General features: G+C 44.2%; 2 protein-coding genes across 3 annotated transcripts in view; both read right to left on the bottom strand.

Annotated features, from left to right (window-relative positions):
* Positions 1-2,857, bottom strand: part of ITGB5 (integrin subunit beta 5) — a 47,579-nt gene extending 44,722 nt beyond the window's left edge. Inside the window, exon 1 of one of the 2 annotated variants that reach the window (XM_035331605.1) lies at positions 2,706-2,857. In XM_035331605.1, the coding sequence (XP_035187496.1) occupies positions 2,706-2,811 (106 nt within the window). In that variant the 5' untranslated portion in view covers positions 2,812-2,857. Of the gene's footprint in view, positions 1-2,250; positions 2,312-2,705 lie in introns of those variants that run through there. The other variant, XM_035331606.1, reaches the window with a different exon arrangement.
* An 8,395-nt stretch (positions 2,858-11,252) lies between these two features.
* MUC13 (mucin 13, cell surface associated) lies at positions 11,253-25,324 on the bottom strand. The gene is made up of 12 exons (XM_035330926.1): positions 25,321-25,324; positions 25,025-25,084; positions 24,302-24,416; positions 23,239-23,350; positions 21,466-21,521; positions 19,850-20,001; positions 18,375-18,500; positions 17,080-17,191; positions 15,910-15,947; positions 13,752-13,839; positions 12,768-12,966; positions 11,253-11,500 (listed from the first exon to the last, which is right to left on the bottom strand). The coding sequence occupies exons 1-12, from the start codon at positions 25,322-25,324 to the stop codon at positions 11,453-11,455; spliced, it is 1,110 nt and encodes a 369-aa protein (XP_035186817.1). The 3' UTR covers positions 11,253-11,452.
* Between the last annotated feature and the right edge of the window lie 128 nt (positions 25,325-25,452).

Genomic DNA, 25,452 nt, shown 5'->3' with positions numbered 1-25,452 from the left:
AGCCCCCACCCCAAAACTTTCACCTTAAAGCAGCCTTACTAGATATTCCCCCCTCCACACAGATGACATCCAAAGCTGACTCCCGTTTCAGTAAATTGCTTTCATTTACGACGGGAGTCACTTCCACAGGATATCCAGGTTACGCCAACCAGCCTCTTCACCGTGGGGTGCATCCAAGGCTGGCCCTGCGCCGTCCCAGAGACGCTGCCTGCTCCGGGGCTGCCTGCTTCCAGGCAAGATCCAGGCTTTGAGGTTTGAGAGGATTTAAAAATAAAGTGGAATCGCACAGATTAAATCAAATGCCACTGGTATGGGCTCTGAATGCAGCGGCTTGTTTAACCGAGCCTGTGGCTATGAATGTGCCCTTCAGTGGCACCAATGCCCCAGCTCTCCCCGGGGTGCAGCTATTAACGTCCACGGTCAATAAGTAATTAAACAAATTTTCAGCTGAGGACTCGGCACAGAGGTTGCAGCCTCCAAGCGGAATGCTTTGGGGGTGAACTCCAAGCCTGCTTTACTTTTCCCTCCCAGATGTCAATAAGGGCTTTGTCTAGCCTCTGTTTTTGGAGGGCTGTAGCCGTGGTTCCCCCTGCCCGGTGCTGCTGCTGGATGTCACCTGCAGACCTTGGGGACACACTGACGCTGCAGAAAAACCTCACCGAGCTTGGGCCCGTGGCAAAGACCTTCAGCAGCAGGAGCTCTGGACAAGAGCTTGCTGCTGTATTCCTTAAGAATAATTTACAGCAAACCTAAAGCTGCCTGAGGAGCAGTGCATGGAGCCGGACAGCTGCACAAAAATCACACCATGCCCGAGGCTAGGCACAGAAGGAGGACAAGCGGTCCTGTCACTGCCCCTAAGCCACCCCAGCAGTGTGACCGTGCCCCAGCCCTGTGCTGACGCTTTCCATGCCCTCCAAGGTGGTTAACCCTCACCCCGAGCTGCCTCTATGGCTTTCATTCAGGCAGGCTGCTGGCTGCTGGCTTCCCCCATGCCGAACAAGAGGCTCATTAATGCCCTCTCCCTGAGCGTTAGCACATGCCCGTTCCTTGTTCACATCCACAAGTCAGCCTTCAGCTCCTGGGCACTGCAAGAGCTCAAAATATAGAAATGTAATAGAAAGTACAACGTGACTGGCTTTATAAAGCACATAGCTGCAGTCATACCCACGCTATCCAGCCCCGGCTATCCAGCAGGCTTCTCTCGCCTGTCTGTCTGGAAACAGGACAATATTTGCCTCCATTCCCAACCGGTGGATTTTTGGAAGTTTATTTAGTGGTGGTAATATCTGAATGGAAACCAAGGTCTCCTCCCTTCCAGCGGGTGCGATGGGCAAAGCCCGGTGGCGGCCACACTGCCAGGAGACATTGCTCCCAGGAGCAGCTTCTGGAGTTTCAAAGTATGCTTTCCTTTCCACTTTGGAGCAAAACCAAAACGCTTCCAGCATTGTTGTGAAAACGGAGCTTTGATAAACTATCTGAATTTGGAGTGAAAACTGAGATTTTTGAGTTGGAGTTAAAACACAGGATTTTCCCAATGACAGTCTTAGCTGCACTCAGTTCAGTGCAGTTATTTTTGTGCTGGATCAAAATGAATTGGGCAAGGGAGGAACTTAAAGATGCTTGTGCTAGTCCAGATCCAGGGGTGAGACACCAGGTAAGGCTGGAAGAAACTGAGTCCTTCCCATACATCTAACAGGACCACTCCTCTCTACTAAACTTCCCACAATGGGAAAAATTCCATCCGGGATTTACTGGAATTACTCTGGAGGTTGATAATCTGCCCCCTTGGACTGCCAAACTCCCCACCCCACGTACATACTCGCGCTGATGCCGCCAGCTCCCAAACCCAATTTCATTTTGCAGAGCAGCGTCCAGCAGGCACAAAAGCATCTCCAAAGTACGTCCTGCCCTCGTAGAGCCCCTGGAGAGCCCGAACACACAGAGGACAACTGCACCCAGCAGACAGCCGGGACTTGACTATGTAAAACTAATGATGCAGGGCAAGACAGGAGCCTCTCATGAGAGGTGTGCAACAGATTTATTCCTGAAGATGCTCCGGGCAATCAGAGCTCATTTTAAACCTGTTCTGCAAGAAATCCTAGTTTGGGCAGCTCCCCAAAGTGAGAGATGAATGTAGTGGGCTGGTGAGGGAGGAAAAAAAAAAAAAAAAAAAAAAAAAAAAAAAAAAAAAAAAGATATATTTTATGCTTTATCCAGCTCAGTGTGAAAAGAAAAGATCATTTTATTTACCCTTGCAGTAAGGGCTCTTCCCCGAAACGGTTTGCTGTAATTTCATCAGCAGTTCCAAGCATCAGAAGCACAAAATAAATATTAAAAATAATAATAATAATTTTAAAAGCTAAGAAAACCTCCTCGGAGTTTTTTCGCAGCCGTGTGCCGCAGCGCGGTGTCCCGGGCCACCCCGTTAAAGCGGCCAGCACCGAGAGCATCGGCCCTGCAGGGACCCCCCCGGGACCCCCGGAGAGGGGTGGTGTTGGGCGGGGAGGGGGGGAGGCAGGAGCCGGGATGGGGATGGAAACGGGGCTGCAGCCAGCCGGAAGGGGGGGAAGAAAAGCAAAGGCAAACAAGTAAAAATAATGGAAAACCTCGGCAAAAACCGCGCCGAGGAGGCTGGGGGCAACCCTCCTTCCCCGGGGGCTTTTCCAGGGCCGGGAGAGGAGCGGGAGGAGCGCGGCGAGCCTTACCTCTGCCGGGCTGCAGCGGGGCGGCCAGGACGAGGAGGAGGAGGAAGGAGCGCGGGGGGGGCCGGCGGGCGGCGGCCGGGGCCGGCAGCCCCCCTCGGCGGGGCATGGTGCGGCCGGCCGGGGCAGCCCGGGCCCTCCTCCCGCCGCCTTTTGTGCGAGGAGGAGGAGGAGGAGGAGGAGGAAGAGGAGGAGGAGGAGGAGGAGAAGGCGGTGCCGGGGGGGCGCCGCGCTCCGCTCGGCGGCTGCAGCCCGGGGGCTCCCCGCGGCGGCGGGTGGCGGAACCCCGCGGCTCCGGTACGAGCCCCCGGGGGCACCAGGAGCTCCTCGTGGGGTTGCACACCCTCGGGCACACGCGCGGACACGGGTGGGAGTCGCAGGCTCGCCCCGCACTGATTTCCCCGCGGCTCCGAGGTTTTGCTGCCGCGGGGATCTGCGCCGTGCCAGCAGGTCCCAGGCAGCCGGGGTGGGACCTGTCCTGCCTGGTCCTCAGCACCGTCGGACATCGGCACCGCAGGTCTAAAGGGAACGGCGGATTTATGACCCCATTATCCCGGCAAGCTCTCTTTTTCATTCTGCTTTTAAAAGAAATAATAAATCAGCTCCGTGGCCCATGGTTGGTTTTAAAGGCAGTTTATGGCACGCGTTACCTGCCGGCGGCCTGCAGACCTTTGTGCCAATCTGACATAAACCCTACAAGATATAGCCTTGGATTTGCTCGAAACGCCCGCCCTCCATCCCCGCCCCGCGCATCGCTGCTCTCAGACAGGATTTGTTAACTCTAACGCCACTTGGGAAAAATTCCCTTTCTTTCCACTGATTCCCAGCGCTGCTTTCGGACACGCCGCTGGTTTCTCCGGGGTCTCCAGACCCTTGGGCCACACTTTCAATATTTCAGGTGTGCTGGGGCTGCTAAGTGGCATTAATGCCTGGCGTGGCTGCAGGTGCATCCCGGAGCTCCTGCCTGCATGTAGACTGGGGTTTCTCCAGGCCACACCGCAGCCTTGATCTCCCAAAGCACCCACCATTGCTTCCCGTGTCTTTTCACTCTTGGCATCACACCTCCTGCCTACAAAACACCGTTTCTGAGGATCACTTAATCCAGGGGACTGAGACCTCTCAGTTTCTCTCAAGAATTTAGGAGCCACATTAACTTGTTTTTTGGGTATAACTGCACAACTCTGCTGGAAAGGAGATGTGAAAACCCTGGGCTGAAAATCCCTGATCTTTGTGCTTGCTCCCTTATCACTTGCATTTTGAAGCCATGGTGCAAGTAGGACATAACCCCGGTGTTTCTGACCTAGGCATGCATTTGCAAGTGATGCAATTTTAAATTTGTTCTTTGATGCTTCAGTTATCAGTCAAAACAAATAAAATGCTTTATCAGAGATACTTTGAGTGTATCAAAGACATGTTTTCATTGTCATATCTCCCTTGTGGCAGAAGGTGTGGATAAAATCATCTGAGTCACATGTAGATAATCTGCCATGTTGCTGAAGCCGTTCTAGGTTCCCAGGGCTGACTCCTCTTCCTACACCGGTCTGGCCAAACGCTGGTCCCACAGCCCCAGCCTGCTTCAGGGGTGATGCTGCCCCTCTGCCCACACATCTCACAAAGCGTGGGCTAGAGCCTGAGACACCCCTGGTTTCTTATGGTTCAAGGCTCTGTGACATAGCTTGATGGTTGTTGCTTGCCAGCAGCTCCAGTGCCAGATCTCCGGAGACATCTCCCAACTGGATACAACTCCTTATAACTGGATATAATGCCTTATAACTCCATCATTTTTGGATGTAACTCATTAAACCAGCATACCTGCAGTAAGTTCAGAAGCCGTAGGACCTCAAGCACAGCTGTCTGCTGTGCCAGAAAGACTGGCTAAGAGAGCACACATTTCCATTTCCAGGAGTCACGGGGAGGCTGGTGGCTGCTGGAAGAAGGATTCAGCCTGGCCTGGCTCACAGGCAGCAGGCCCTGAGCATCCCTCAGCCCTTGGTCCGAGCAGCTCCCCATAGATGGGCAAAACTAGAATCTGGGTGAAGACCAAGCTGGGCTGATGCCTGGTTAAAAAATAAATAAATAAAAGTGTTGTTTTGCTTTTTGGAGTCTGGGGAGGAGCTAGGGCCAAGCTGGGTGGTACAATCAGCTATGAAATAAAAGGCAAAATCGTCTGATCCTTGGGGAGTGAGAAAACACTTCCTCTCCCTTTCTGGCACTGTGAGCGGCAGGGGGAGCACAGAGAAGGCACCGTGGGCACCACAGGGCTTTGCTGATGGCCTCTTCACAGCGCTGGAAAAAGCTCCTCTCCTGCTTTTTGCATGGAGGCTACAAAAAAAATAATAACAATAATTCCAACTCCTACAAAATCCATGTCAGATGCCAGTAACAGGCAACATGCCAAAACACAGCAACCACGAGTTTCATTGTTAAACAGTATATTCTCCTCCGGCTGATGATGCAGCTCACGTTGCTGCTTCCTATTTAAAGGAAATAGCTATTTTTACCGTCTGAGGACCAGCCTCTGTTCTCAGCCTCCCAAGAGCAACACCAGCACTCTCTGCTGCCAGGAGGAAACATTGCAGCTGTGCTGGGAGGCAGAGGAGGGCACTTGAAAACTTCTTGCCAACTTTTGTCCGTCTCCTGCGTGAAAATAATAATAATAATAATAATAATAATAATAATAATATAAAGGGGGTTCAGAATAAATCTCTGTGCCTTCGGTTGGCAACCCAAGGGGCTGTGCGTGCTGTGTGAAGTTAAGGAGCCTTGAAAAGGACGGGCATCAGAGTGTACGGGGCTGTGTCACAGGAGAGGGCTAGAAGTCAGCAACACGCTGGAAATCTGCCTGTGGTCCCTGTTAATGCTTAGCCCTGACTAAAACCTACTCATTCAAAGGTTTTGCATTTCTTGTGGCCTTTCCTGCAACTGCGAAGAGCCAGCACCATCTTGTGGCAGGGACTTTGCCAACTCACGGAGAGGGGACGAAGTTTGATAGCCTGAAGGCTCGTCCATCCCTACTGCCCTGCCTGGTATATTAAAAATATATATTCTCTTCCTGTGCATCTCGTCCCACGTAAACTGGAACTGATTAATGCTACAGGAGAGCCACAAAAGCCAGGAGCTTCTACTGCATACATTTAGCAGAGAGCTTCTCATAAAGCGTTATTGGAAAGAAAAGCCCAAAGAGATTTCCTGTATGTGTGTGTATGTGGGGCAATCATCATTAAATATGATTTCCTGTGTCAGCAGGTAGAGCCTGTTAGCCTTGGCTCTGCTGAGATCTCTGGCAAAATTCCCACCGAGGTCAGTAAAAGCCCAGGACCTGAGCACCCAGGCGAGTGGAGCACTCAGGGGGCAGAAACAGCTTGCCAAGGAAATTCACCCTGGAGCTGTGCCCACTGGAAGCCTGCATTTTGCTTATTTTTTTCTAGAAATCTGTTGCTGCCCAGCATTAGCTTGCTGCAGAGTGTGATGGAAATTCTACAAGGAGAGAGAGACCTTGCCATGAGAAGAATAATAACAGTTACGTGTGTGAAGCACGAGCCCGGCTTCATTTACAGGAATGATATATAGAGCCAGATCCAGAGTTCCTCTTCAGGGACCCCGGTTCCTATTAATTTCAGTACAAGTTAGGCACTGAAATACCCACCTGGATGCAACCTCTGATTTCCAATAATTTAAAGATTCCTCTACTCAAGAGTGAATCAGGCCCCTTAGCACTACAACAGTGCCTTCAGTTTGTTGGATGCCCCAGATATTGAATATATATTTTTTAAATTTGAAAAAACAAATTCTTTAAAAAGAAAATGTGATTCTAAGACACCAGGGTTTCCTGCTGTGGCCTCTGTCATGGGCAGTTTCCTATTTTGGCTAACTGGCCCTGTAAAATGATCTTAAAGATTTCAGAGAAAGTCTTTTTTTTTTTTTTTTTTTTTTTTTTTTTCCCCAAAGTCTCCCTGACACAGCAGGCTTTCCTCTCCCAGGTTTGCCTGGTTGTCCATGACTAAAGCAGAGGTGGAAGTCCTCTAATGTTTAACCAGGACATTTCAGAGGGCACGGGGCAGGTGGCAGCAACACCCAACGAGGGCCTTGGGGACAAGGAGGGCACCTCAGGGAGGCAGAGAGCTCTTCTCCTCCTCCCCACCCCATGAGCATCGTTCCGGGCAGACTTGAAGGTCACTTTTAGGAAGCTGACAGCAGACAGCAGAGGACAAAGCAGTGGCCCAGCTGGGAAATATTTTGGGACAGATGTCCCTCAGGGTGCTACCAGGGACTGCAGCCTTTCAGCCCAGACAGAAAGGTGGTGCTGGGGAGTCGGTGCCCAGGGTCTGGGGACAGCGGGGAGCAGGTGAGGCACGGCCCCTTGGTCAGTCTCTTGGGCTGCACCAGGAGGTGCCGGCCTGGTGCTGCTGCTGGCCTTGGCTTGCTTTCGGAGGAGAAGCAAGGACCAGCTCTGTGTCCTCAGGGCAGGAGCCAGCAGGTGGCTGGCTGGAGCCTATGTGTGAAAGGCAGCCCCTCAGGGGCTGGCGAGCAGGAAGTGTTCTGCATTTGCCTAGTTATCTGCTGGAAAAAAAAAATCCGTGGTTTCTGTTACGGGGCTGTTTTTACATAAACAATAAACGACCAGCCGTACAGCACGTCACCCGGCCTCTCTGCGGATTACCAACACCCCCAACAATTAACATCGTTAGGGCACGTGGGGCACGCTGCGCACATCCATCCACCCCAGCCAACCTCTTCAGCCAGTGCTGCCGGAGGAAAAGGCAGGGCAGGGGGGCCAAAGGTGAGAAACACGGCCCTGTCCTAGGTTGTCCTCCCAGTAAAATGCAGTGGCCCCATGCTGCTGCTGTACTGCTCCTTTGGGTCCTGGTGTCAGAGCCACCAGGTCCAGGCCATTTATTAACCACTCCTATAACTATTTGACCTTATCCCTCCTGTTACCTATTTACTACACGTACTTTCCTTTGCTCCTACTAACTCTTTACTCCATCACTTATTTAATTCAGGCTGATCTGGCTCCTCTGGCTGATCCTGCTGGGAGGGGTGCGGGAAGCCCCCCAACAGCTTCAGCAGCAAAACCATCCCCAAAGACATCCCGGAGCTCCTCTGCTACAGCTTCCTCATTCCCACCTGCCCCTTTTACACCCTCATCGTCAGCAGTCCCACTGATTTCCTACCTGGTTTTGATGTATTTATAGAGCCTTCTACCAGCAGTCCTTTGCAAAGCACTTTGTGGATTCTTTTTTTAGCCTTCTGTCCAGCATTTACAAGTGGAGCAGTTTTGCCTAGTAGGGGTTTTCAGGAGGAGTTAATTGACTTCTCCCAGGTTTTGGAGGTGCGAGCTGAACCTACACGTTTTTGCAGAAATTAGTCAAAATAATAATAATAATAATCTCCAAACCAAGCCCTAAAATTAGTGGTCCTGATTGGTCGAAGAACAGGAACAGGGAAGCCCATAAAGAGTAACAGGTCACAGATAACAGGAAATAATGGCTAAAAAGAAAAAAAGAGATCGGCTGCTCCTACTGTTTGAAGGAGTGCTAGAGTTCCTTCATTAAACAACAGACCGTCAGAGTCAAAGAAAGCAGACAAGAAATGAAAAGTCAAGCCCTTGGGTCTGGGGTACCTTCTTACCTTGCTCGCTCTCACTGGCTGATGACTGCAGCCTGGATCTTCACGTGCAGGATCCATGTAAAGCCAGTCTCATAAAGGAAATAGGGTGTTTTTTTCACCAGCAGATAACTAGAAAAACTCAAAAAGCTTTCTGCTTTCAGGACTGAATGGAGCTGCCTTTCATGCTTTCACAAACAAGTTTGGATGCTGGGTGGTCATGCTGTGTACTGCTTGGACATGGCCTCATGGCTCAGTTTTGAAGCTGGTTTCAGCCTCAAGCAGTCCAGCCTGTCGTTATCCCACGTCCCATCATGTTATGCTGTGACAGCTCCTCTACGGCAGCTGCCCAGACACAGGCTCTTAGCCCATCCACAGCGCCATACCCCTCCCTGAGCATCCTGCATCACTTGAATATACCCAGATGTCTCCAAATAAATTCAGAATGGCACAAGATTTAGGCAACGCCAATATCTCCATACAAGCACATGTTATAACCACACAAACACCTGTGCCCGGCCTCTTTGGCACTATTTAGCCAAGAAATCCCCCTTCTGTCATTCTGGGTCTGGGACAAAAGCAGGTGGCAGACTCCAGTGGCACCATCTTCCCACCTCCCCTGCAGCTCCCACGCAGGACAAAAGCCGGACACCCTGTGTCTCGGGGAAGCAGGAGGATGGCAGAGCCCAGGACCTCAAACGCTGCTGTGGCAGCCCCCTGGAGGCTCTACCCTGCCTGCAGCATATCTCCTCTCGTTGCACTCTGCCCTGTTTCCAGTGCCCGGCCGGGTTTGGCTCTCTTCCATGATCACTTTTCCCAGCAGAATTACACGTCAGCGATAGCCACAGAGAAGCATCTGAGAGCTTGCCCTTTTGGTACAGAATTTCAATCCCGATAAAATAGTTGCAGCTGCCTTTGAAATGCTAAAGAGTAACACAGGTTTCCCGTAGTATCTGGTGGCCCCTCCCCAGTAGGAGCTGAATTGCACCTGGTTGCAGCAGCATAAAGAACCTTTGAACCAGAGCAATGAAAATTTCCTTCCCATTAAATGACGCAAACATGTGCCTATTTGGAGGCTTTTATTATCAATTACACTGAATTTCTACATGCTACACCCTCAATAAAGTTTTACTGCATGATAGGTTTCTGTGTTGTTTGTTGAGCTTCAAGCTGTATTTCAAACCTGTATCTCTTTGCGAAAGGGTGAGAGATAACACTTAAAGGGCTTTTCATGTACGTCTGTAACAGCCCACTGGCACACAGGATCCTTTAAGGGATCCTCAGCACTAAGTGGTAGAAATGGGAAATTTACTTCAGTGACAGACCACGGTGTATGGGCTGTTACTCTTGATGTAGATAAATCTTTTTATTAGGCTTGACGTAAGTGTAAGTTTCAGTCTGCCTTATAAAGAAGGTGAGGAGAGGGTTTCCAAGCAGAAGTCAGCTGAACAAAGTCAAAGCTTATGCTGAACTTAATGACTTTTTGTCATTTGCTCTCTCTGTATCCCATCTGTTTATCAGTGCCTCACCTCCTTGCACCTGCCCTGGCGTGTTCTTCTGGCAGCCATAGAGGCCTAACCCTGCTGGTGAAACATAGGGGAAAAGGAAAGGAGTCCCCCTCCCCAAAAGGCTTAGCAAGGAAGTAGGAGCCGGGAGCCTCTCCCTCACCCAGGGAACGGCAAGGACACAGGCCTGCCCAGAGGAAAAGAGAGGGGCAGTAGGCATGGGGGGGCACACAGTAATGAAGCTGTCAGGGAAGAGACCGAGTCCCTTTGTCATGAGGCTGGTTCTCATCAAACCTGAAGGGGCTGCTTCCCTCCCTCTGGTCCCCCCAGCTGGAGGAAGGAAGGGGTCTCCCCTGCCATTCAGAGAACAGTGTGGACAGCTTTTTTATAGGAGACCTACCTGCACACAATTACCATTGAAAGTGATCACAGAAAATTGGTGCTAGCCCCACGACGGTAAACGTTTTAGGTTCATTAAGATTTAGTAACATTTCTTATCGGAACCTCTGAGCAAAAGATGTTTGTCTGTGCAAGTCTGTGCACACTTGCATTTAAACTCTGCACCAGTTTTAACATAAAATAATCTTTGGATTTGTTAAAAACAAACAAAGAAACACCACTTCACAGTAACATATGAAAGACTCGGTACTGAGAAACAGCAATGTTTAATAGGAAAAGTTAATCTAATACAACAAAAGCAAAGCACAAAACATAATATAGAATTTAATGATGTTTTAAGTGAATATAACCTATAAATATATGTACATTTCTGGGCAATATGTATATTATATATATAAAGAAATGCCAATGCTAGTCAACAGATAATGCAAATGCACACAAAAAAATATGGTAAAATATGGATTTTTACAGTATCTATTGAATGTACATAAGTAATGAAAAATAAATATGAAAAATTAAGATGATTCCTTCAAAACTTACAGAGTGCAAGAGGGAAAAAAAAATGGTAATGGGTTTTGTTGTTGTATTTGGAAGGAAGGCTGCATAAAAGGTCAGACAGTACCATAGTCTCACACAACAGGTGTCAGCAGAGATTTGAACTGGGTGTTTTCAGGTGGGAAATACTGCAAGGTTAAGCAGGGGAAAAAAGACTGTAGCTTATATAGTACAGAGAGCGTTAGGTTCTCATGAAGAACAGTTTTGATATTGCTTTGATCCACCCACAGCTATGCAGGTAGTGTTTAGCTCCAATGGAGTGAGCACAAATATAGGCAAAGCTCTGGGAGTTGTCATTTATCAGCATCACACGTGTTGCATGGACCATCTTTCAGAAGAACAGAATAACAGCAGGATTAAAATCCTGGTATCTTGTCTACACTCACTTTCTCATCAATGCACTGGCCTTCTGAAGGGAGTTTAATGTTTACAGGACCCTTTTTGATTTTTTCAAGGTTGTCTTCTTCTCCCTACTTTCTGATTCATTTTTATTTTCCTTTATTTCAGAGAGCTATTGCCCACTATTCTCCTTCAAGTAGGAGCCTTCATTTAGAAAATCTTCAGAGAATCTGGTGTTAAGGACTTTGCTGCTGAAATAACTGCATTGGTAAGAGGCTGTGAAACTCCTTGGTCTGACCCACTGTTGCGGTGGTTATCCATCCTTCTACCCCTCTGGCGACTTGGTTATCTGCGTTGCATCCTAAAGCCCTCAGGCTCCCGTGTTATTTCATACTAGAGAGAATTTGGACAAGAAAAGGAAAAAAGAGTTGCTCATGGTCAGAAAGCTTCTTTCTCATCATAGTTCAGCAGCTCAACATACAACACACTCCACATGGTAGCCCTCTAAGCAACACATCAGCCCTTATAGAAAACCAAATGTATTTCACAGACAGATTTTCAACAGATTTTCATCAACAAAAAGTTGACATATTTGGAAAGTTAGAAAAGCCAAAATCCACATGATCAGTTAACTAACTATATAGATGTTTTCCTTCTTTTATTTGGCAGCTGTTTAAAAGTTGTTTTTTTTAAACATCAGGCTTCTGTGTTGCTTCTATCATGGCATAGGTCTCAATTCTGCAAAACATGTAAGTGTATTGCAATTAAACGGATTGTCTTCAGTAAACAGGGGTAGTTTCTCACACTGAAAAGGTCTAAAATGTTGTTTAAAGAGTTCTGAATGGACAAAGCACTCCCTATTTACTGGATATGTGCAGAACCCAACAAATCACTCATATCACTGTGCAACACTTCTCATGTCCCTGCTCCCTTCACAGCTCCCTTGCAGAACACAAGGATAAAACTGTCAGTTTTTCAGAACACACATGCAGCTAATGACACTTTTTTGCTGAACATGCTCCCCTGTGCTACATGAATGCAAAAGCTGTACTATTTTTTTCATGGCACTTTGCACTTCACCCATTTTGCAGTGCTGTAGGAATTGCAGAGGTTTATCACTGTGAACTACACAACTCGGAGAGACAGGGGGAGGACACTGGCTGTCTGAGTAGCTGTGCCAGCTTAAACTGACTGTGAATCTTGCATGAAACTGCAGCTGGGGAGCACAACTGCAGTACTTTTATCAAATTTTAGTGGATATTACAACTATCTTAAAAGAAGCACAGGTTGCAATGGCTTGTGATGCTTCCATGTGCCCCTGTGCTGAAGGATGTTTGCAGTCAATGCAGACAAAGGTCCTATCATACAGCAGACCTCTGGGCAGCCAGTGTGTTGCTTAGACCTTTGCTTTTCACCTATGACTCTCGTGACTCAAGAATGACCAATAGGGCTTTAAAAAGGTCTTCATGAGATGTCTGCTGATCTTTGTGTTAGGGAACTTTTTTCAGCTGCAGCTACAGTCCTTTGGTTGCCTGTGACACTCCATCCCTTTAGATCAAGGGAGGAAGACAGAGTGGAGTTCAGGTTCCAACAACGTCAGTAGCCCACAATACCACAGTTCAGGAACACAGTTCCCATAGGCCTTGTATGAAACACTTACCCCATCATCATAATCCCCATCCAAAAAATTACTCCTGTTTGAGGAATGAGCCTCATATGGGTTTGGCTGATACCCTGGATTTGCATGGCCAGAAGTGGTCTGGACTCTGGGGAAAATCTTGGTCTCATTAGAGGTATCCGGACTGGAATATTTTGGCTTTATCAAGCTCTTTTTCTCTGGATCTTGACTGCGTTTGGCTCTTCAGAGGAAAAAAAAAAAAAAAAAAAAAAAAGGAGTTTTTAAAAGATCTTTAAAAGTACCTTACCTATTCAGATGTCTCTCCACCTTATTTTAAATGCTCAGTCCTGTTCTGAAACATGCAATGGATTTTTCTAGCTTACATATTGCAAAACCCCTTGTAATCAGTGGCAGAGTGCAAAGCTTGGCATCTCTCATCAAAGATAGGGATAAGCTGCTAGGAGAGACAGAGGGAAACTTTGACCTCTCGGCTAGATCCTGAATTGAAGGAGTTTCCTTGACCACCACTAGCTCTGACTGACTATTCAGAGGAGGAAATGAGGCATTCATTAGGTCCAGTTTAGAAAAGTTGCCTTCTTGCTGGCAGCAAAAGCTTCACAGTCAAATGATGTGTTTGAGTTGCCTGTGATCACAAGTCCACATCTCTCTCACACACTCAGCACCAGCTTGTGCACTGCAGGTGAAGTATGCTCATTATGGCAGTCCTTATGATAGTCTTTACCCAGGCAGCACTTAAAGCAAAGGCAGAGGAGGTGCTTGAGTGTTTATTTATTGTATGGACAGAGGGGAGGAGGTTCAACTGTAAACAGGAATTCACCAGTAGATTAGGAATAGCAAGAATTAAAGAGATGCCTCCCTTCTGATGGCTACAGAACTTAAATGAACTTGATGGCCCAAGTAGTCATGCAACTGCTTTTGCAGCCCTGTCCCTCTCTAAATTTCTGCTTAGTTCTCTAGTAACACACAGCAATGTACTTTCTATTCAATTGTCAGAAATACTCTTACCTTATTGAAACAATTGAGACTGCTACCACTAAACTCAGGATAATGGCTCCAAAAACTGTGCCCAATATTATAAGGATGAGTTCACTATCTGGAAAAACAAAGAAATAGCAATTCAAAACTCATGGCAAATATTGAAGCTCTTGCTCTTAAAAGGAAAAAAAAAAAAAAGGATGTTATTCATTCCTAGGCTCTTGATGCTGCTTTAGTCCAACTGTCTGTGTGGATGCAGAAATAAATTAATGCACTGTTTTGCATTAAAAACTCTTCTGGATGGCTATTTTGATTCTAGCTCAGGTTCCTAAATTCATGCACTGAATGGCTTCACATATGGTTATTCCATTATAACTGGGGAACAGGAAGGACCAGGAGGATATAGGGGTTGCTTAAGCTAAAATTGTTGCTAACATGCATAGTTATTTGACTCCCCCACAGGCATGCTAGGTACTTAGGGCAGACTGATTTAGGGTGTCTATTATGTGGCACTATGAACACTGAAGAAATATTCAGTATCTGAACAAATGTTTGGCAAGGAAAATTCAGTTTCACTGACCTTACTGTAGAAGCAGGATGACTAAGGGAATGAAAACCTGGATTCTGGATATCCCCCTTCATATATGAATGGGATTGCTACTACAACCTACTTATAGCTCTGCATAGCCATAGTAAAGAAAAGTCTAAGAATGGTGTCCTGTAGGCCCTAATTTCAAGAAAAGGGTAGGATGAGTAAGACAGTCTCTTGAGCTACCCAACCTTACTGGTAGTACCTGCTTGAGGATCCCAGTCTGAATTTATAAGTTTACCATTTAATATACTGAATGCCTACACTAGACATGCACAACATGAAACCACCAACCAGCAGAGCAATCTAGCAAGCTCTTAATCATATTTGGGGCATATATCAAGACACCAGGGAGTATGATTTCTCAGAAGAATGTTACATCAAACATGTGCAAAGTATCCTTGATTACTGCTCAGCAACTGTTTACATTATTACATGCTAAGTGCCATGTGGAGAAGATGGGGCTATTAATGGAGTTTATTATTAAAGGGTCTCAAATTTCTGCTTAAATTCCCAATGTCCGTGTTTTGTACATATTTAGTATTTTCATTTGCTTTAAGAAAAAGGCATTAAGATTTCCAAAACTTCCCCAAAAATGCATGTTCCATAGGATGAAAAATATCCTTTCTGCCACATATTTATACCTGACAAGCTACTTTGTGCTGCACTAAAACCACCATTAGCCAATCTACAAAATTTTAGGCATAGACAAAAGAATACCCTTGAAGATCTCATAGCTGCAAAGAATGGGACATTAAGCATGTACTAGTTTAAGTATGCAGCAGCGCGAGAATCTAAAGGGCCACACGAGGATATACATTTTGCTCAAAGCCAAGAAGTTGTGAGAAGTGAAGAACCACAACCATTTGTTTTTCAATCTGCCTTTGACTCTAATAGATGTTCTGAATTTAAGCATGTGCAAATGCTAGTAGGGATGAAGGATGTCCTCTCCTAATGTATACGACAGTGGAATTTGAAGAAGGTGCAGAGAACAGCTGTAAAACAGACTCCAGAAAGTGGAAAAAGCTTTGGAAGGCCAGTCTGGTTAGTTTGTCCCAACAGTTACAGTTATGGGACAACACGGCTGGGGCCATCATCTCTTCACCAGTACAGGATACTAGATATTAAACAGTGCTTGCAAGGTAAAGCACAAACAAGAGCTAGTAGTTGGATATTACAGCAGGACCATTTCAAACGAAAGCAATTCACTGATGTCTTATGAGAGTGAATAATTACAGGGAGTGATTAATTACAGGGGAAACTAATCTATCAGTGGTGCTGATTCACCATTGCATATCTTCAGATGAGGACTAAAAGCTTTTCTGCCAAATAACTTGTGTTTGACTAAAAGCTATCAGGCTTAATGCAGAGGTCATTAGGAGAAATGCTACCATCTGTCTGAATGTGAGATTCAATAATTCAGCCTTTCAGGCAACAGTGGAATTTCACTCATCTTTTTCTAACTTCTTCCTGCTATCAATATAGAATGATCACACCTCTAAAGGCTACTAGTTGTTATTTTTGTCATCTCAAGCAGGTTAAACATGAATGGGTATTTTTCCATGCTATAATTCAAAAATCAGAAATTCTTGTACTTACTGTTCTTGCAGTCTTGTCCAGAGTAGCCCACTGGACAGCTACATGAGACACAAAAAGAAAAAAAAAAAAAAAAAAAGTTGGGGGTGAAAAAACAAAGACAATGTCATTCAGCAGATGATCACAAAACAATAGTATATTACCACACTTGATCATAAATTTCTGCAAGATTCACTCATTACAGGTTTCCTTTTTGATTCTATCTAAATATTAAATTTAGTTTAATTGTTAGAGGAAAACAATCTGAGATTTTCAGAATGATCAGTGAGCTAGGAACTCAAAGTTTCAGGTTCTCAGCCTGAAAAAAAATGCTAAAAGGGACTAATTTCTCCAAAGAACTAAGCTGTAGATCCCTAAACCACTTGTAATTGCAACCTGCTGCTGAAAAAATATTCTTCATCAAAAGTTTTGATATAAGGTCTGTAAGGACTGGTTACTCTTTGTCTTCCTCCCATACTAGTTTCTTAAATTTAAAATATATTGACATTATGGTAAGAAGTGATTCTTTTCTGTGCATAGCAGCAGTAACAACAAAAGTGGTGAATTAGCAGTTTGGGGAAGTAAGGTCCTACTTCTTATCCACAGGAGCAGAGCACAACAACCTACTCAGCTTTTACCAGCAAACAACTCTGCTCTGTTCTGAACATGAGCTGACAGCAATACCCGCAGAGGGAAAACCAAGACAAAATAACATAGGCCTGAAACTTATCAGGGAACAAAGTCCCTCCTGATACCAGAGGAAATTTTCCAGGGATTTGAGGCAATTCTTGCACTACTGCAGGTTGCTTACTGAACACTTCAGCATACAAATTCCTGTGGTTTAGTTATTCTGGGAGAATAATTTATATCTATGGGAGTATCCCACAAAATAAGTGTGAGGTAGTTTATCCTCTTCACTGGATCACAGGTGACCTTGGGCCTCCTTGACTTTCCTCTGGGGTATTATGAGTGCGTACCAACAGCTAATGCCAAGCAGCCAGACCACCCTAACTTGTGACAATGTGTGAATTTGTCTAACTGCTAACCACCTCGGGCACCTCCTTGATTCACATAGCTGCAGGCTGTTCTTTTAGACTGAGGGGGACCCTATTTTAGATTTTTTTTTTTTTTACACTGTTTTTTCTTCCCTAACTACCTAGAACACAGGAATGCAGAAAAAAGCTGAGTACTCACCTTACACATTTGTTACCCTCCTCCTTAAAGTTAGTCATGCAATGGCATTTTGGAACCCCATTTTCTCTGGCACAGTACTTGTTGTTTTGTGCAGAACAGTCACTACTGCAATCTATTTTCAGAGGGAAAAATACAGTGAATTGACGATAGCACCAAAAACAACATTGTAGAACACCATCTTGGAAACATTTCTATATTCTAATGATACTATAAAACCTGGGATAATTTCCACACACACACACTTTTTTTTTTTTTTTTTTAATTGCAATGCAAACACACACAACTTTGTTGTGCTTCAAAACATCAGAATAGGTTTTTTTTAGGGTTGTATGTATGTAGAACAGAACCTGAAATACAAAAGCACAAAATCCGAAGTAAACAGCCCTTGTTCAAAACATCTGCATTCACAGTTCAGAACTGGAATCAGCTAGGCTGCTTCTTGTGTAGGCAATCCAATTATCCTGTAGTTTGATCTCACAACAGATGATCTATACTGCAAATGATCTAAAACTAGATCATATTTGGACAGGGTAGGAGCCATAAAGGCCTACACCAGACAGCAACTCATTGGTCTTTATTGTAGCCAACTTTCATGATTTTATCACGAGAGTTTGTAATATTTGTTGTTTTTCTTAAAATGTCACATCTTTTCTGTAATGTAAAAAAATTTAGTTTTCATAGCAAGAAAATAGAATACATCTCAGGTCTCTGGAGAATTGTTAAAATACAAAAAGAGTACTGTGAAAATTCAAAACAAGCAATCAAATAAAAACTCAACAATTAAACGGCCCAAAAATTCCTTCATTAAACAAATATTTGTTAAAACATGGGTAATGCAATCCTGGAACTACCAACAAGGGACAGAGTTGTAACGGTTCATTGTGGTGAATATTTAGACTTCTAGTTCTGTTTGCATTTCCATAGCTGCCTCCAGGTAGCATGTGGAGTTTATACCCAAAATACGTCCTAGCAGAGAAGGCTGTGATATAAGATTCTTTTTGTTCCACTCTTAATCCATATAGGTTTCAATTCTTACCAGGAGTTTAACAATTAATTTAAATTGTTGCCCAGTCACTGATTTCAGTGATACTTTTCTCAGGCTTTAGTGATTTATTTTACTGGAACGGAATTATGGATGTGTTCAAAGTGAAAGGTGAGAATGTATCTCTATTGTTTGCTTAATACCACATGTATTTCCTGACTTTTAGAGCTCAGAGCATTTGAGAATTCAAAAAGACTGAGACTGGATGACCAGGTCAGCCTTTCAGGGATGAATAAAGTAGCAGGGTTCTTACCTGAACAAGAACGATCATCCCAGTTTGTCTTTGAGTAATTCTCTTTGCACGTGCATTGTGGAAACGTACTCTCTTGGCAGTCTGTGGTTTCAGTATCACATTGAAAAACAGCACAATAGGTTGTACCTTTAAAAAGAGAAATGGTCAGGAAGCAAACTCCTTACTTAGAAAGTACTTAGAAAGTAGCACAATTGCTCATAAACCATTTCTTAGCAGTTCTGAATAAAAAATTGTAAGTCTTTTTTGGGGGGGACATCACTTATTGCAAGGCTTTTGGACCAGTCCTTTATTTTCTCTTGCCCATCACCACTTAAGGCCCTGTTTCCATCACATCTTCGGACATTCTGTTTCTCAGCCTCCTACAACTGCCTCCATATCTTCCTTCCTCCCCCCCCCCCCCATCCCTGCCCCAAACCAGTCCAGGAAGATGGAAATTATACCCATAAGTTCATATTCTGAAAACTGATTTTCTAGCTCACCCTAAAAATAATAAGATATATATAAAATATATATATATATTAAAAATCCCATCACTATTTCTTTAGTATTTTGTACAACTGAATTGTGAGGGCCAGATCTCATACAGTTCTGCACCGATTTAAATGTTTATGGGCATGCAGCTCATCACATGATAAATATCAGTATGATGTTTGCCAAGCAAGTTGCTCTTCAGATCCATGTTCCAACGGTGGCAACAGTTTACAGAGCTCAGAGGGTGGCATGCAGTTGAGGAATGGAGGGATGTGATTGCACCAATAATTTCTGAGCTGTCAGGTTTTCTGTTGTCTCCTCATGTTTAGGACTAGCACAAGGGAAATGTCAAGGCTAAGGGGAAAACAGTCAGCTTGGAGACCAAACTCAGGCTATAAGCTGTGAACTGGACTCTTTTAATTATTAGCTATGCCTCTAGCAAAAGCTAATTTCAAAATGGGAGCCCCTTAGAAAAAAGAAAATGAGAAAAAAATACTTATTACAAAACTGCTCTCCAAGAGTTACGCTTTTAGTAATTCAGGATTTTACGGGTTTAGCTGAGCATGTGAGGGTTCTTATCAATAAATATGGTCAATTATGGAAGAAGTTACCTAAAGAAAGTTTCATCCTTTTTTTGCCACTAAAACACTGGTTTATTCCAAGAAGCAAAATCTATGAAATCTATGTCTGCAACTGTTTTATCCTGTTTTCTCCAGACACTTAACACTCATCAGATTAAAATCAACGTGCCGTTGCTTATTTGGGAATAATTATTTTCCATCACTTGCAGACACAGGAGTTAGAAAGTTTTAGTAAGACAAAAAAGCCCAGCACTGAATGTTTGATTCCTCAAAATCACCTTAGATCCAACACTCAGCTCCTTAAAATCAACAAGGTTTATGCTCTTATGGGCTTTGCTGCATAGAGAAATGTTCTAATCAACTTTGAAGATAGGAACCTCTGCTTCTATTGTTTATTTACTTCCACAGTAAGGGATTACATACTGCTGTACTGATCCATGAAGCCGGAGTCCTTTGCTGCTTCCATTACTCTTTCAGTAACGCTTTCGAGGGTTTGATTTGTGTTTTCCGTAAATATATTCATCACTGTTATGTTCACTACAGAACTTCCACTTCTGGCGTTTCCTGTAGTAACACTGAGAAATACAGGTAACATCATTTTAACATCTCAAATAACCCACATAGGTAATAAGCTAGATGCAAAGACAGCAGAAGATTTTTTCCAAACTTCCCCCTCCCCCCTAATTTCTTTCATCCCAAAATGTAGGTAGTTGCTAAGGCACCTGAAAATGAGTTCAAGCCTTACTCATGAATCCAGTAACAGCCATCTTCTTTTACATACAAATGTAAATGGAATGCTGGTAAGCAAAAGCTGTTGGGTTTAATGCTAACAGTGTAACTCCTTTGTGTGCTGTTGGTATGAAAGTGCCATGAAACTAATGTTTTTTTTTGTTTTTTTGTTTTTTTTTTTTTTTTTTTTTTTTTACTGGGCTAGCTTCAAATCTGTTGCAGTGTGGAGGATCTAATCCACTAGATCCCAATTTTTCATAGGCTTATCAACCTGGGCTGTCATCCAAGACTGACTTAGAGAACCCATCCTGAAGCACGGTGAGGATAATTCAGGATATGACCACAATGAAGTCAGAAGGGTCTGTTTGCACTATATTTATGACAACTTCACACTAGCTGGATTGGGTTCAGCTGGATAGCGATTTCCTTGGCATGAGGTGCAGCACAGCAGTGACTACTACCCTGTTCTTCAGCTTGAACTTCGTAGTGCTTGGACATGCACACAAATCACTTTAAATGGCAGATTGCTGTAGTGCCTTAAAAAGTTACTGTGCCCCACGTGTTTGTCACAACCCATCTGATGGAAGTTACTGCCCTCTCAACTCTTCTAGAACAACAGGCAGCTTAATTGATCAAGCCACAGGATTCGCTGAAAGGGTTTACACTGCTCCGTGTGCTATCATGCCAGGTTCTGCTTGATGAGGGTTAGGGAGTGTGTGCAGAGAAGATGGCAAAGCTCTCAGAACAGTAATCTGTAACAGATGGGGATGGGAAGGACATCTTGAAGTGTCCACCTAGACCAGCAAAGGACCTATTCCCACAGCCCATTCAATAACCTTTTTGTTCAGCCTGCCATCAAGAGAGACCAGCAAATACGGAATGAAATGTAGTGGGATTCTGTAATGAGGCCATTTCTGAAATTAAACTGGGACTCCAAGTTGGACATATTCATTGGAACTTCGTTGTTAACTGTTACATTTTCAGAGGCATGTCAGCCATCACAGGAACAAACTGCCTAGTCACTGGCACAGTGCTGTATCCTACATGGTGATAAAAGTGGGAGATCCACTGTAGAGCTGTCACAGCCTGCCCACTTCACAGACCTATTGGAAATCTATAGAGCAAAAATGGACCAGGGATTTTAAAAATAGCAAATGAATGGCCTGGTTTAACAACAGTCATACTGAACTGAATTCATCCCATATTCTTTCTTGAACTGAGTACTCCACAGGAAACATTAAAATGGGGTCTGTGGGAAGCACACAAAACAAGCTTTACACACAGTGGAAAAACCAAAATGGCAAACTTACCTAACTTCCACGATGATGGTCTGTCTGAAGTCTGTGAAGTTTAAAGTTTTATTAAACTATAAAAGAAAAATTAATTGGAGTTAAACACAAGCAGAAACATAGACCATAATCCCATGAATCAGTGACTTCTCAGCTGTGAATTTTTAACCCAGAACACATTACCATGGGCACGAATAAAATAAACCAATCAGTCACATCAGCCATGCAAGATACTGCAGGGGAAGAGGAGCTGTGGGGTGATGCTGCAGAACAGGAAATATGGGAGAGCAGTAGATGAATGGAGAGACATGAGTTACATGAATGGCAAGCAGTGCATTAGGGCAGACTGGCTGGACAGCTACGGACAGTGCCTGGCAGACTCACCACTTAGAAGAGTCTGCAGTACCAACCTACATAGATGTAGAGGGAAAAGTGAGAAGTAGACATCCTTACAGATGGTGCATGTCCCTAACATGCAATCGAGTGGGATCACCAGTGGCTGATCTTGTGGGGAGAAACACAGCACTGATAAAAGTACAAGGGGATGGATGGGGTCAGTAGAAAAGTCACTGCTCTCCCTCACACTGTGTGAAGCAGGGAACAACTAGTGGAGGCAGCCAACTGCCACATACACAGGAGGCACCATGAGAAAAAGGAAGAAGTGCCTCAGTCAGCTGAAATGAAAGATAAATTACCCTTCTTTACAATAAAATGAAAATTATTTTTATGTTATTTTCACTTCTTATAATATTACATATCTATTCTAGTGCTGTATGTCATGTAGCCATGACATGAAAAAATGTTGGACCAAAAAAATGAGCAAAATGTTTTTTTAACATTCTGAAGGGACAACTTTTGGTTACTCCCTGCTAAGAATTTCACTGGAAGCAATGTAATAACACGAAGAATTTGTAAACCATGTGTGATGACTTCTGATTAATATTTCATTAATTTTTCATATTCTCTGATCAGGTCTCTGGCAGAGGCACAGACCTTTTCTTCCTTCCTTTTTTTGGGGAGGAAGTGGTCCTTTAGAACCCTTGGGTGATCCCTGTGGGTCCCTTCCAACTCAGATATTCTATGGTTCTCTGATTCCTTACTTTCAGAAAAATGACCTAAGCGAACTCCCTGGTTTGCTTACAGAGCAGCGTGAATTAAACATTTCATCTTACTTCTACAGAAATTCCATTACAAGACTCTATCCATAATCACAGAACACTCAACATGTGTAATATCCATTTCATTAATATAATTAAAATATGGATACTGGTATGCTTATGGAAGAGACATTATTTAGGTATTTAGACACAGCTAGACAGTCATTCTGAAAAGTTTGTGCATTGTGGAAGGGATAGGGCAAGGATAGGGCAAGGAAATAAGTTATTTGTTGTTATTCAACTACTGAGTATTACTGAGCCCTCAGAAAACAGGAAAGATCAGAAACTAAATGTTTCGGAAAACTTTGCTTCACCTAATGGTTTCTGGAGAGAGAATGGTGCTTTCACATACAGAGCAATTTATTTCAAGACTTCCCAGAACACTGGGAATGCCAACATTGCTTTATCTCAGGTGCAACCCTTCCTTCAGCAAGAGCCATACATATAGCCATCTGAGGGCAAAATCCAACTCTCTAATGAATAGGTCTAAGTGAGTGTGAAGTATTCTTTGAAAGTAGATTTCCTAACTGAAAATCTCTGAGGCTATACCATAAAAGCAGCGTGTATCCCCTCTGTCTGCCTCACATTCAGTAAAGCATTAAATATGCAGGAAAGTTTAAAAATAAAAGTCACTCACAAAATTTGTTATATTTTGGAACATCTCTAGATACAGTGTGGAATTTACAGCTTCAATATCCTTAGAGTAATCATGTTTCAGTATAACGATCCCTGGGAATATTTTCCCTGCAATGAAAACAGAGGTTATTAATTTATTAGAAAGCATTCAAGTAATTTGGGTTTCACCTTAGGGTTCTCCAGGCTTCAGAGATGAGGAAATACAGCACAGAAACCAATCTTTGCTATTTTTCATATATCCATGGAGGATTTGGCATGGAACAAATACCTGCTCAATCAGTTCAGCAACAATGGCATACGTACTCTGGCTACCTGAGAAGCAGGCAGGATCCTGGTCTCAATTAAACTGGCCAGACTGTGAAATTGAATGACATTAACTATAAGCATGGTCCAAAGCTAACAAAAGACTCCAGTTGAGGTGTTACAGCATTTAGTGATACACATTAAAGACTAAATCAGCAGTCACAGCCACTATGCAGCTAACATGGTTCACCGTATCTAAAAAAACAATTTGGTGTCTACCTGTTTGCTTAGGCTCACATGTAAATTTGATAGTCCTACCTGCTGGCACTTAAGTAACAAGCCCCATTTGCTCACGTTTGTCCTTCAACAACATCTTAGAGGTGCATTTCAACAGGACTGTGATGAAAGATTAGCAAAAGGGAAAATCAAGGCAAATATTCTGTCTTTATAGGCTTGGGCTTTTATAAATCTTGGCCATAAATATAATGTCAGCCTTACACTTGCATTTCTTTCCTGGTTTTCACACATTTTGATCTCCAGCATGCCTGACACTCAGGGAATTCACCTTCTTTTCTTATCACATTAACTTCTTTGGCTGTTACTGTTTTGTGAGATAACAATTTAGGTCATTGTAGCAGTGGCTGCCTGCAAAACAAGGCATTATTCACCAGCTATTTTCCCAGACTGATTATGTTTTCAGTTATAACATGAGAACCAGGCATGTGGGAAGAAAACTCCACCTGAGCAGTTATCTGTGAAGTACCAAAAATATAGAGTGCAGTTATCTAAAATATAGATTGCTGTCCTGCATCTCACCTTTCTGACAAGTACCATTGCTGTAGTAGAATCCATAGGGGCACTGGCAGACATAGTGGTTATGCAGAGCAATACATTTAGCCAAATTTTCTCCACAAGGATTTGAGCTGCATGGATCCCCTGATAAAAAGATGAAATACATTGATGTTAAGATTTCTATGAAATTGCAATAGGCAAGCTTCATCACATTCCCACGAGAAGAGCATATTCCCCCAAGCTCAGGAACACAGGCTGGACACAGCTGGTCCAGTTATGCACACAACCTAGACTCCCTGCAGAAAAGCTACCTCCACTTGTCCAAGGAAGATCTGCAGAGGTGATTCCAACTGCCAGAGGATGTTGAGGACTCCCATCAGCCTCTGAATGCACTATTCATGATGGCCTGCTCTGTGGCAGTCTTTGGGGAAACTGTGAAGCAGCAACTATTTATACATGGAAAGGATGTGTGAAATAGATGTGGGTCTTTGAGTCTAATTAAGGGGTCTGAGTCCCTATTCAAAAAGGGACCGGTTTGTGAACTCCTCCCCAGCACTTCTCTCTTGCACCAAAGATCATCCAGGAAGAAGAAGGTGTCAGGAGAAGAGATTCAGCCTTGTCCTGGGGTTCTGTGACACCTCCTTCACAGAAACTCAAACAAGGCTGGGCAAAAGAAAAGGCCATTCCCAATGGGACTGAGTAACCCCAGAGTGTGCCTGTGAGGGTTGATTTGAGGGATTATTCATACTTACCTGCTGATGGTTGTGCTGTAGTTGTAGCAGCAGGTGTCACAGTTGTTGTAGTTGTGTTTCCTGATGAAGGGAAAACAAAAGACATCGCAGTGCTACTCCATGGTGTGTGGAGGAGAAGTCTTGCAGAACCCTTGTGTGTGTGGAACAACCTCTGAGCAGATAAGGAGGAGAGGTGTGTGGGGTCCAATGGGGGGACATGTGGCAGCGTTAAATCCACCTCACAAAGGCAGCTCTACACGGATGACTCTGACTGCCAGAGTAGGACAAGGGCATACAACTATCCCTGAACTCATTACCCATGATAGCTTCCTTGGCAGACTTTTGGAGGAACTGTGAAACAAGAACAATTTCTGCATGGCAAGGAAAGATGAAACAGATGGGGGATCCTCAGGTCTGATCAAGGAGGCTGAGAGCCTCAGCAGGAGAGG

This window comes from Oxyura jamaicensis, chromosome 7, assembly GCF_011077185.1.
Source record: "Oxyura jamaicensis isolate SHBP4307 breed ruddy duck chromosome 7, BPBGC_Ojam_1.0, whole genome shotgun sequence".
Lineage (NCBI taxonomy): Eukaryota > Metazoa > Chordata > Aves > Anseriformes > Anatidae > Oxyura > Oxyura jamaicensis.
Note: the sequence above shows the minus strand (reverse complement) of the source record. Positions and strands in the feature narration are given on the sequence as shown.